At 49.2% G+C, this 13,399-nt stretch overlaps 1 protein-coding gene across 1 annotated transcript; it reads right to left on the bottom strand.

Moving 5' to 3' along the window:
• Window positions 1-5,379: 5,379 nt before the first annotated feature.
• Window positions 5,380-12,993, bottom strand: BCR38DRAFT_381327 (uncharacterized protein). Its single transcript, XM_040857413.1, has 2 exons — window positions 12,681-12,993; window positions 5,380-12,578 (listed from the first exon to the last, which is right to left on the bottom strand). Exons 1-2 carry the CDS (start codon window positions 12,745-12,747, stop codon window positions 5,629-5,631), a joined length of 7,017 nt encoding a protein of 2,338 aa, XP_040720680.1. The 5' UTR covers window positions 12,748-12,993; the 3' UTR covers window positions 5,380-5,628.
• Between the last annotated feature and the right edge of the window lie 406 nt (window positions 12,994-13,399).

The following is a 13,399-nucleotide window of genomic DNA, read 5'->3' as shown; positions in this document are numbered from 1 at the left end:
CCATACTTCTATTGGATTCGCTTGATTTGGTTCGTTGCAAACGTTTCTTCTCGGCGATAGACCCTCCACATGCTCTCGTTTCTTCATAAGTTGGTTTGTGTTGCTGCTACATACCAAGCCCGTTCTGTGCACACATTAGTCCAAGTAATATGACATTGGCATCACGACCATTGCTCCAGTACTCATGACGTAGTCTCTAGGCAGTCACCAGCCCCAATCCGCAGTTTCCATCTGCGGAGATCAGACTCCGCCTTCCTGGCCAGCCCTAAAGCCAAGCGGTTCATTTCAAAGGCATTGCCAGTGTGTTTCAATATAAGCTCCTGTGGCGTAGAAAGCACCTTCAGGTCCGTGGGTACTTAACCATCTACTCGGGTTGAGCAAGTAGAGTAGGGTGCATCGATTGAGTGGCACAAGCCACGGATGATACTCGAACAATGCAGGCGCCTTCTGTTATTCTCACGTCCTCTCTAATGCGGCCAGAACGACTACACTTGAAGCCACAAGGCGGAGAGGAAGGCCTGTTTCAGTTCCTCAGGGGCCTAGACCGTTGCTCTGGCATTTCGTTTCATCAAGAAAACGTGGATCAAGCCTCCTTCCGCCTGGATAACCAGCTGCGATTTACTGTCTTCTCCGGTTGCCTTCACCGGGAAGAATATTCTACAAGTGGGAATATCGAACAGGTTCTAGATTCTGTTAACACGGCGTGGCGGGGCACCGCAATAGACCATATGGCCGTTTCCGGCTGGAAGTTTCCGGCGAAGGTCTAGACTCATGCAGGGCAGGGCTGAGGACTTGGCCGACGGGCGAGTCTTAGCTCCATGCATTCGTGGTGCACTCGTCCCCAATAGCGCACGCCAAATTATTGTACTATGCACCTTAGCCAGGCTGCTGGGTCGCTTCGGAGTTGTACGCTCCAGCCTCGAATGGGGTGTTGTATGACTATCACAATAGTCGCACGGGTTAACGGCGCGTACTCAAGTGGTAACCCTGGATACATGATTCAGCGGCAAAGCGACTATGCTATGTTGTCTCATTAATTCACTGCTTCAGTAGCTGGTGTGAAATCGAATGCTTTGGCATGTGCCGGAAATTTGACATGGACCTGAAACAACTGAGCGAAGCGCAGGACTCACTCGCAATCAGGCGTCGACCATGAAAAGCTACGAAGTGGTTCAAAATTGCAATCTAGATGAACTCTCCGCGGAGCTGAGGACGATATTCAAGGGCGGAAGACCAAATGTGCCGAATGATGCTTCACAGATAGCAGCGGTGCGATATATACCGCAATAAGCCTTCCCTTGCCCCTTTTCAAATGCTGTCGCTCTGCTCTAGCTTGATGACATAGCTCCGCGAAGTATGTTCAAGATAACTTCCCAATATCTGCTCTTGTGGATACGTACCATCCGAGAGTGAGCTTTGAAATCCTGCTTAATCTAGCGTTGAATAGGGGAGGGTAGCGAAAACATATCTGGCTGTTGATTCTCGAGAAGCAGCAAATATGTCTATGCAGCTGAAGCATATATTCTAGCGGTCCTTACCAGAAAATCCTTCCTTGGCAAATGTTACCCTCATCCCTGAGTTCATCCAATGTCTAACCCCTTTGCTAGGTCCTGATCATGCCAATCCACATAGGCTGACAAGAAGCAGCTGCATTCTCTGTCTAACATTTCTTGCCAGGTTCAAGTCTTCAATTTGGACCTCTGTTGGGGGTCAAGCAGGGCAGGTGCATCTTGATATCATTGCGTTGTAGTGAAGCCATTCAGGCTTACAAGACAGGGAATTAGGGCAGCCGCGCGTTATCTGTGCGCTGTGGTTGGTCTGGGGCTGCAAAAACCTCTTTGTGAATGCTTCCGCATCGCTAGTCTAGTAGAATATGCTGCCAATACTCGCTGTAATCTATGTTACCACTGCGTCCTGTTAGGTGTCAATGGATCAGCCGTGCCATGATCTTTAAGTCTGGCTTTCATCGCCGCCGAAATATAGCTCCTTCTCGTTGATTTTCACCGATGGATCTTCAGACACTGATCTCTGGATCTGTTAGCCCAATTTTTGGAAGTCATTTCGTTCATTCAAGAGTCTGTATCTTGTATCTATGTGCGAAAGATGCCTGTTCAAGAGAAATTGGCCAGATCGTGCTTTGAAGACTGCTCATCCTCGAATCGATTGTGATAGCTTCTCCGTGTGTAGCATAGATAGTTGTCGATCCTCTTAGTCTCGTCGTATTTACATTAGATGCAACGCTCACTCCTAACACAGTCAAGTTAAAATTATCAAGCATATTATTAGTTTCTATCATCAACACTCTTGGTTCTTGATTCGATAGTACTTATGATCAAACCTATAGTTGATCATCTTACCTTCATGGTTCCTCCATCATATCTAGTCGTTTAATAGACTCCGAGGTGCAGTAGGAGAGATGATACCTTGTTACGCATTGAGGCCACATGTTGCTATCGGTTTGCGTAGACTTCAGCAGGACATTTTACACAACAAGTGCCGCGAGATTATCTCCAGGTCCGGTTACATGAACAACTTTAGGGCCATTGAAGTGCTTGAGCGCCTATGGGCCGGCGAGTACCGCCACAGTGACGAGATAAGCCCCGGTCGAAAGCCGAGTCTTCGATGAGGCCCATGTCACTAGACGAAATGTACTAGGGCGCCTAGTATTGATGTGGAGTGGATTCTTTTAATATCTGAATGCGATATTTCAATACCCAGGACTCCGTACTTATGCACGAACATGCACATGGTATAAAAACGGCTATCGGATGTAGGAACGGCATCATCAAGGTCACTTTTTTCTTTCTTTCTATATCTACTTATATCTATCTTACGGCATGTGTCTACGGGTTATGAATGATGGGGATGATGGCAATCGGGGATCTCTGCTTAGAGGTCACTCTGGGTTTTCAGCACGAGAAGCTGTACCCTCTGGGTTCAAGCAATATTTAAAACTGTACAGCATTTTATTCTAGGTCTTGACGCCAAGTTTGTAGCGTCCAGCCATGTTTTGTATTGTGTTTCCAAGCTACACCTATATGGCTAGCTGTAGAAGTTGCCGCAACGCACTCTAACTACAATATTTGGAGGCGTCTCTTTCTGGCATGCTGCTGTATTTTTTTGTCTATTGTTTACATTATACAGAGTCGACTTTCGTTACGGCCACTTCTGTGATGCATGATGTTGAACAAAGCGGGACCCACCGGTGAGCTATGCATCGAGTATCAGCAATTCTAACGGCTTCAGAATTCTTACGGATAATTGAGACTCATATATACAGTGCCCATGATCTATTTTACGAGACTCAGTCTAAGGATATGGCGTGTGTATCTAGAATGTTGAGCGAAGGTGCCCTGCATCTTGAAGATTCGGTATCCATAAATGTCCAAATAAATGACCTTTTTCTCATTCCACCCCTGAGCTACGAAGCCTATCTAGTCTGTATTATTAGTAGAGTTATGCCAAGTCCATATACACATCGACATATCCAAGCCGGCTTCCCGAGCCCTACTCATCAAGTCAGACATGGGTCACCTCAGCTATCAAACTTACCAATTCCAGGGTACTTCAAATCAGTCTTATTTACAAAACGCTCTGTCCCCCATCGGATACGAAAACGCGGTGTATCCCACTCTTGGAAACACATAATCATGTCTAGTCCCGCTGAGAGCTTGATTCGTTATTGTCCTCAGAAGGGCACCAGCATTCAAGCCATGGCAGTTGCGGGCTACTATAGCATAATACTTTGAGTTCGCACTTGACAATATAGGTCCATTTCCACTTTATTCCAGCTTGTAAGATGCAATTATAGCCTTGAAACGGAGAACTAGATGGCCCACCTCCTATACTAGGTGATAATGAAGTCTCCCCGTCTCATCGGCAGGGACCTCATAGCTCCCGCAAACCCCACAGAGGCGGTCAGCGTCCATGAGATCCTGCTTCCCCCAAGGGTTTGTTGGTTCCCATTTCCGTCTCCTTCCCCTTCCGGTCCTTGGACGTAATGCCCTCATCCTCGACTTTTATGTTGATCTCGTTGTTGGTTCCATTGTCTATTTCCTTTTCCTTCTGCGCCCTAGTCTCCATGTCCTCGACCTCGACTCTGCGTTCCCGAAGCATGTATCGGCCAGCCGAGGCTTGTCGTTTGTGACGCATTCTCACCGACACCGATCGCAGGAATGTCTCCACTGGCCGTTGTGCTTCTTCAACTCGGCCAGTAGGGTTGCATCACCGAGCATTTTACTGCGATGATGGCGGTGCTGGTGGGCGTATAGATTGCCACGGCCGCCCGCGATATCCTGCGAGCAGAAGCTGCATATATTCGGGCTGTCGTGGGAGATTTGGTGGTGCATCAGCTTCTGACTGGCAAGTCGGGCGGCAGCCTGTGGATTTCGGGTGAAAGGCTGGCCATCTTGCTTCGAGAAGTAGGGATAAGGGTAGGGAGTTTCCGATCGATCAGTTAGTAGGTCGTCGCTCGGAAGATGATGGTCTTTGCAATACTTTGAATTCAGGGGATGAATTGGACCTTGTTTGGGAGGAGGGGAGGCAGATGGCCAGCCGGGTATGTGGTTCTCGGGCTTGAGGTTCGGAAATACACGCTGTCTTTGGTGCTTGGCTCAGATGCTGTCTGTCGGTTGATTGATAGCATCAGCTGGCCAGTACAAGGTCTGAGAAGGTTGGCGATAGATATATATCATTTATTATTATTAAATACGCCGTAGGCTCGAAGCCCCCGGTACCTCTACTAGTACTTCCGTATGTCAAACCGTGCCCTAATGGCTGGACTAAATACATACGCTGCGTCGTCGGTTCGCCCTATTGGCGACTGCGTTGCGTTCACTACCATACTACGTTGGTTCTCAACCTACCAACAAAGATATATATCATACTTCAAGCATTGGGCCCCAACCATCTTCACTTAATGCAACCAGGTCCTCTACCTTATCCTCCGATCATAATATAGAAGACGACAGGTCTTCCAAGGACCTCTTTTATGTATGACAATAGCCATACTCATACTGGAATCCAACCGAGGGAGCCAATATAAACACCAGTGGAAACACCTCAAAACAGGGCGGGTTTTAGTTTGCCCAGAATATACAAGACGGCATTGTCAACCCATCTTAAAGCTCAACGGCCACCAGCTAGACAAAAAACGTGAATTAAACTTGGCTATGCGAGCAATGCCACGAAGATTCCAGGTTCTGCACATAATCTGTCCATTATCATGCGTAGAGATTCACATGAAGAGCAAAAGCACCGAAGTCCAACATCAAATGATAAAGTAGAGCACCCCCTTTGCCTACAGGTAGAGTTAGCTTAGGCAAGGCAGTCCAAAGGAAGATACTAGTAACATTCATGAATGACAGATAATATGGATTTAAGGTAAATGTATTGCGCTATCTATGGTTTGCGCAAACCGCAAGGCATGTCAACTAATGTGGTGCAGATATTAGATACGATTTTACACTATTCATGCAGACACCGGGGTATCTCAACTTTCAAAGCTGTTGAGGTCTCCCCGAAAGAGCACGCACATTCATTTTCGCAGCAGCCTTGTCCATGTCCCTCTTCAGGCTCCACGCCTGGCAGAATGAATCATTCCGCATAGGTCCATGGCCAAGTCAAGTCTCAAAACTGCGAGGCCAACATCCTCCCCACGACCAACCACCACCACTCTGCCACGATCCATCCATGACCATCGGCTACCGCCTGGAGCAATCCCAGTCGGACAAGCCAGTCCATGACCAGCTTGGCCTCAAAATCCTCAATGATGGGTCTTAGATGCATCACGACCGTCTGCGATTTCAAGGGACCCCTTGTGGCCATCACAAAGGCCACGGCGCAAAGATACTGGGCCCAGCGTGCCTTGTCCAAGTTGCCAAAGAAATCGTACCAAATGGGTATTTCTCCACGAGGGCCCTTCTCGGGAACTGCTCGTATCTTGGCTTCGTCCAAGATTGGCAGGTCGTCGTCGTATATGTAGCTCTCGGTGGGGACGACCCGGACGAAGAAGTGGTAGTAGGTTTTGGGGTACATCCTACCCTCGTAGTTGCCTGGCTCAAAGCCGAAAGGAATATGTCTAAGGTCCACGTCTTCCAGCCTGACTCTTCCGCATGCATGCAGGTTGAGCACCGCCATACTTTCACCATCGGGCATGTTGTATGGCAGGACGACTTCTCTGTTATTGCGGAAATTGTCGTCCATTTCAGCCTTGAAGGCAGTAGCCCGTGCATACTTGACAACATGAGACTTGGCGTCAAGGCGCTTCTGGAAGTTCTGGTTGAGCTTGAAGACTTGCCCTAATCCTTTGCCTCGCACTTTGCTCACGACGTTTTCATCCATGAGCTGCTGTACTACACGTTCTAGCAATGCGTTCAAGGATTGTGGTTCTCTTTGGCTCAATTGTAGCAGAGCATCGCGTATCTCCTGGCCGACCGTGTTCTTCCTCGAATTGTTGCATAGAGAGCGGATCCAGGATCTTGCAAGCTGTGTCTCCCCGTTCGTGGCGGTTGCAGAAGCCACAGGCATCGTCATCGCTTCACTAGACGACGCGTCAATGCGAGAGAAGACTGAAGACGTAGGCTTGAACCAGGACTCCCGCCAATTTTCCGCACCATCTCTGCGATCCACAAGCATGTATCGCTTGTGAAACTCCTCAGAGTTGACAGGAAGCTGAATCCGCTCATGGGTTTCAAGGTTGCAGGCCCAGGTTATAACCGTCTTCCAGTCATAATTTTCTAGATCGTCGTAGTTGATAGTTGGCAGTTCGTCCTTCTCGTACGCCTTGAGAAATTCGGACTGAAATTTCGTGGACAATGCGTCTATGAAGCTTCTTCTTTCCTTGGAAACTCTTGTCCAGAACTTCTTCAAGCCCGACACAGACATCTGGGGGAATAGTTTGACGAGCAAGCCGTAGTCTGCAAGTTTGTCCACGCCACCAATGAGATGCTTCAGCACAACAAACGCGACAATCATCTCTTTCTCTCCCTCAAGTCCCATTCCGTCCCCAACTGCTCTGTGCCTATTCCAACGTCCTCGGGGGTTTGTGGGTATCTTCATAAGCGTACGAGTCGTGTAAACAGCTGCTCTCGGATAGGTTGTAATATGCCGTGTCTTCCGCTTCTTCTCTGCTGGTCGATGTTCGTAGGGAATGCGATCGTCATCTGACGAAGCATCTTTGATATCCGCCGGTAACATATCAGACGTGTACTGAAAATCGCTTGGCCACTCAATCTCCATGGGTTGCATGCTCACCATGCTGGAATTAGCTCCAAGAGATATGTATATGTAGTCCGGGGCGATGGTTCCACGGTATTGAAGGTACACCCCTTCCGCAGACAATTCCCACGTCTCAATTCCTGTGACCTGGCGCATAAAGCGTCGGAAGTGGTTGTCGGCCCAGCGTCCGGCATGGAGCTTTTGGTTGGACTTCTCCGCCATTTCCTCAGCACTTTGGGGCAGGTTTTGTCTCAAGAACCAGTGAAGACTCGGGAAGTGGCCATCCATGGTGTAACTTCCATCTTGGTCGACTCTGAAAACGGGCTTGGGATATTTCATGGGCCACAGTCCATCCTCGATGGCCGATATCTTCTGAATACGGGTGAACCTCACGCGATAACCCTGGTCATTTGTGGGATCTTCGTTTTCGGGGGGGTCTGCCTGCTGAGGTACTGTATCGAAGTCGTCGTCATCGTCATTATCGGAAACGTCGCATGGTACAAATGTGGCTGCAGTTGAAGGTTCCAGGATCTGGACAGACGTCGATGCGTCCATTGCCCTTTGAACTTCAGGAACTAACTCGTCAAGGTTCCAAGACACGGACGCTTTGCCCACTTTGTGTTGAGCTGGGACAACGGTGTCACCGTTTGCCGGTTCACTTTCAACGTCCTTGGTGTTCTGTCTCTTGCGCCTGCGGCGTTTCACGGGTTTACATCCGAAAACCTGCTTAACCGACGCGATAAAGTTGTCAATATTACCAGCGCCAAACTTGCCCGGTACATGTGACCAAGCGCCCGTGTTTGGATTCTGAAGACAGGACAAGGATTGTTGCCATTGGCCATGCTTGCGACTCCAGATAAACTTTGCCATTTTGCTGTCATCGTGACACTCCTGCAGCTTGTTTTGGGATTTCCGAGCCCGCTCTCCTTTCTTGTTGGTCGTGGGTGTAGCTGTGTCATTTGACGCAATAGTTTCTCGTTTCGTCCGTTTGGGTAGGTGGTTTTCGTCTTGATCTTCGGTTACGAGTGGTCGTTTCAACCTGCCGTATTTGTCCATAGGGACGTTATACCTCAGCACCGCGACTTCTCGTGCCTTGTTCTGTGTTATGCCATCTGCAGGTGGAGATGTTTCCCGGTACTTCAATGCAACAGCATCGAACAACTCTGATTCCTTATGTGAGAGTTCAAACCCTGCTGGTATGTAGGGTTCCGGGTAAAGTTCTTTGATCTTGTCCCTGACTTGGTTTCTCACCTCGATGATTTCTGTATGATTGCTCTCGACATCGTCAGGGTAGACTTTGTAGATCATTGATAAAAACTTGGTTTTACCACTGGAGTCAAAGAAACCAAAGAACTCCTGCTTGATGATCTGGGCCTCTGCCAACTTCTTGATGATATTCTGGTGTGTCCTCCAATCTGGCGGGCCTATATCGTGAAACTTCTGAGCCCAGATGGACGCAATCATAAGGTATAGAGAACGATCCCCTGGAAATACTCCACTATTTCTCTCCATGAGTTCCAGCACGATGTCAGCTGTTCGTTCGCGTCGCTGTGCTGCGGGCGTCTTTGAAGTACCCTTGAGCGATCGGGCGTGTTGCAATGGAGCAACTCCCGATTTGCTCTTGTTGGGGTCCGAAAGGGAAGCAATTTCGCCTTGTAGTTCTTGGGACTGGTTAGAAGACGGCACAATGGCGGCCTTTGACGGAGAGGGAGTATCGTGATTCAGTGGTGCAGAAGTGCACAGTGTATTTGGCCCAGATTCTGCTTGGTCCACATCAATTGCCGAGGTATTCATGCCACCAGTCACCTTCGTCAATTTGTCTGATGATGGCTCCCTGTTATCATTTACATGTACTGAATGTTTTGCTGATGATTTCCTGTTGTCAATTCCGTTCACCGGTTTCTGTGCTGACGACCCAATACTAGTACCATCTATTGCTTTCTGTATAGATCGTGGGGTATCCAGAAGAGAAGCCATTTTCAGCGGTGAATTTGACTGCCTTTGTGATCTCTCATCGGAACTCTGGAATATTGGCGTCGGCGTACCATGCTTGGCTGCTGGAGGACGGCCAAGTTCCTTATCCAGTCGGATTGGCTCAAAAACTGTCATATTTCCAAGCAGAGCAGAATTACGGAATGGTGGGCGTATGCTTGTGCGTTCTGTCGGCGAAGGACTAGGCGCGAAGGCTAAACTGGGCCGCCTGGTTGGCAGCTCGGTCTGCATGCGTTTGACTCTAGTCCTCTCCGCCTTTACCTTCATCTGCTTCGATTTGGCATTTCGACTCGATCCAGATAGCGACACTGTTCCATGTTCGTCTGTGTCTGTGGCTTCATCTGACTCCAATTCTCTAGTACTCTTTGTTTGAACTCCTGGTCGACAGACTGGTTTTGGCGGGAGCGCAACATAGTCAGGATTGCATGGAGTCTTGGATTTCTGTTGGTGGTACTCCAGACCGTTGATATTCTTCCAGGTGCCACCGCACTTGTCGCATTTGAATGGCTTGCCACCATTTGCTGCTGTCTTGCGCCCACGCTTCGCGCAATTTTTTGGTCTGCCGATATTGACTCGAGACGTCCCACCATCTGGTTCGTCGTCATCTTCGTCTACTTCCTTCCCGTCGGGAACCTTCGAGCCGTTCTCACTGACAGTGTTGAGGTTATCCATCTGGGTTGCGGATGTATCTTCTCCATTGGTGTCTGGACTGACTGAAGCAGTTACCTCAGGGGCAGTCGTATTAGCACTTGATGCAGGGTCGCCAGGACTGCGGCCCAAGAAGTCAGGGTTTCTCAAAGCCGGAAATCTAAACTGCATCACAAGCGATTCCTTTTGCCGCCCTCGAGATTTGGGACCAATGGAACTTGGATATCCATAGTAAACGCCTGACAGCCCTCGACTCCAGGCTTGACAGCTTTCCTCCACGGTCAATTCTTCTGGTCCAATGGAGATTGCCACTTTTGTTTTCTTCGACTCATAATACTTTGCGAGGGAGATGTTACCGCGTGGATGCCATTCTTCTGTATCTGCCGCGGCTGTATCTTCCATTCTAGTCCGCTTGGGTGGTCGGCCCCGTGGACGTGGTTCTTGCACCGGATTGAGCACCTCATCCAAAATGTGTTTGCGTGGCCCAGCAGTTGATGTTTGGTCAGCTGAAGGTTTTGGGGCTTCATCCAAACAGTCTGATGGCTCATCCACCAACGACTTCTTGGGTGGTCGACCACGGCGGCGCGTTGTGGTAGTTGATGGTCGTTCATCTGATGGTTGCATAGGTTCTTCGGAATAATCCGACGGCTCATCAATCAAAAACTGCTTGCGCGGGCGCCCGCGACGGAGCCTTGACACAGCAGAAGGTTGTTCATTAAGAGATCGAGACTCTTCATCAACCAACTGAGAAAATTCGTCAGCCACAGAGTCTTGGTGTGGCCGACGAAGACGTCTTCGGGTGTCAGGGGTCTGCTGGTTATCAAGGGATTGAGGAAGATCTTCTGCGGTAATGAGAGAGTCACCGGCGGGTTCCTCGACTTGAACTGACTTCCGTGGTCGACCACGACGGCGTGGCGTTTGGCCAGAATATTCTGTGCTTGTTCGACCAAGGGCATGTCCAGTATTGACGAGTCGCCGTATTGGCTTCCCTGATTGTTTGCCTTGCACAATTTGTGCAAGTGAGGTTGCACCGCTTGCGAGAAATTTGGTGGAAGTTGGCCGTTGAAAGCCATAAGTAACAATGCCATTTAGGTTACTTTGCTCTGACGAGACTTCCCCTTCCTGCTCAACTGTCTCCATCTGATTATTCTCACTAGTCTTCTGTTCTGATGAGACTTCGCTTTGTTTCTCGGTGGTCTCCGTCTCATTATTTTCAGTAATTTCCTGTACTCGTGTGTTATCAGCATTATTGACAAGATCACTAGTAAAGTACTGGTAGGTCATGGTCTTGCCGATGCGGGTTAGTTGTGAAGTCACAGAGAACGCTGGCGGATTTGCGGGATGAGGACGAGATATTGCCGACATCAGAGCAGCCACCCACTTCCTATATGGGTGGCCCGCCGTGAACAGTTGGACTTCAACGTTCGATGTGCCTTCCTTGCCGCTGCGTTTAATGATGTCAAACAGAGTGTTCTGTATCGGCTTGTATGGTGTCCAAGCTGAGAACTTGATTAGCTCTGGGCCCGGAAGGGTTGCCAGCAGAGCTAGTTCTCGCTTTCGTTTGGTGTAGCCTCTCGGTACTTTACTCGTCAGGGCATTGGTAGGCTCTACTTGTGATGCCCCCTGTTTTCCCCGACGAGTGGACGGGACTGACATGCGGGTTTTGGGCGTCGTACGAAAGCTTCTCCATTCGTCGCTTGTGGGATCGCGAAGGAACTCGATGCAGTCTTGGAAGACTTTAGCAGATCCTGGAAACTGTCCTGCAGTGAACTTGATCACCTTGATATGGGCGAACCATCGCGACGAATTGGCGAGGGCTCGCATCTGGGGATTTAGTTCGGCAACACCCATTTTAACGCGCAGATCGCAGTATCTCATGATCCCAAAGGCCTTGGCCACGGCAACAAAAGCCTGACCCATGGCAAGGTAGTCGACATTCTCTTTCTCCCCCGTATAGTAGTGACTGAAGGGAACGGGCTTCAGGCCATCCTTCGTCAATGTCTCTGGAGACAGATCTAGTTCGTCGATGGGAAGTCCTTCGCGACTGGACTCTGCTTCTGCATTTCCCGCAAAACGGGCCAACCATAGCTTGCTAGTTCGACATCCTCGAAGCATGGCAGGTTGCTTGATGATGTAACCCTTCTTGGCGAGAGCATCGGTCCGAGTAGGTAGAGATCGTTTGTCCTGCCCAGTCAATCTGACTAAGTCTCCCTGCAGAATCCCCTTTCCCTTGACAGACGCAATAGCAACCAGGGCCCTCCATTCGAATTGCGGGATTCGTTTCAGATCAGGCCTGTGGCCAGCAAGGGCATTCCATAGCCGTTCTTCTGAAAGGTAAAGACTCGGCCTGATATTGGAAGAATTCTTGGATTTTCTTGATTTTGGTGACTGAACTCCGTGGGCTGTTGTCGGAGGAGGCTGATCCGAAGTCACCGCTGCAGTTCCAACTTCTTTATCTTCCTTTTCTGGAATTGCCAACACCTCCTCTAGTGACAAGCAGTTGAACTGCCTATTAGGTCCGACAGAAACATCATTCCTGGACGCTAGCCACTTCCAGACTGTCGAAGCATGTTGAAAGTCCTGTTCATCAACCTCCTGTCGCAACACCGTGTTCCAGTCAGGAACACTGGCAAGGGTCTCATCACTGTCACCTTCGCTTGAATCAACGCTACAATTGTAGAAAGCCTTAACTGCTTTCACCAGGTGAAGAGCCGAAAATCCTGATCTCAGGTCAGCAAAATGATTATTGACTCGTCCGTGCGAAGTACGCAAAGTCTCTTAGCAGATGTGAAGATTGGGGAGGGCATTGTGAAATGACTCGCCTTCAAGTCCCGAGAAGGCAATCTCGTCGAGAAGCCACTCGATCAGCTCATCGATACCCTTCTCCATGTCGCTGACCCGAGTGAAGGTATTAAAGGTGCTGAAAGGAGTATCTCAGAATTCCGCTTGGTGTGGGTCTCGAAATCCGGTGCTTCAGAATGAAATCGCTGCTGGTGGAAAACGATGGTCTCCCTTCTTGGAGGGAAAATCAAACCAGGAGAAAAACGGCAAGTGCCGACGGATGAAATTAGGTGGCGGGGCAAAGTGGGGCACAGTGGAAGATCTCGATATGATCCGTGTGTAAGATACTCTGACACTGTGGTTATTAGACTCACCAACACTGGGTAGTCATAAGGAGTGAGTTGAAAGTCTCTGCCAAGGCGAAGTTGTAACGACTTTGTGGCGGCAATATCAGCCAGATTACCCCCATTTATAATTGTTCAGAGGATGGATCAAGTATGGCTGTCACTTCTCTGCCGTCACTCTACTGTCGCCGCGATAAGGTGGCAGATCTGTGGTCTGCGGATATGAACATGGAGTCGCGAAGTTCAGTGTCTCATAGACGGCTTTGGGTCTGACAATAATTCGTGTTGTATTGAATGTGCTGGCAAGTTTCAAGAGGTAGTGATCAACTTACTGCTGTTCTCAACTTCAAAAAACGAAGTGATGAATGCCTGTTCGTGGACGCTCATTAGGTGAACCCTAGTTGTTCCTGCCATCT

The sequence above is a fragment of the Pseudomassariella vexata genome, assembly GCF_002105095.1.
Source record: "Pseudomassariella vexata strain CBS 129021 chromosome Unknown BCR38scaffold_1, whole genome shotgun sequence".
Taxonomy (NCBI): domain Eukaryota; kingdom Fungi; phylum Ascomycota; class Sordariomycetes; order Amphisphaeriales; family Pseudomassariaceae; genus Pseudomassariella; species Pseudomassariella vexata.
This window is presented reverse-complemented; position numbering and strand designations above follow the sequence as displayed.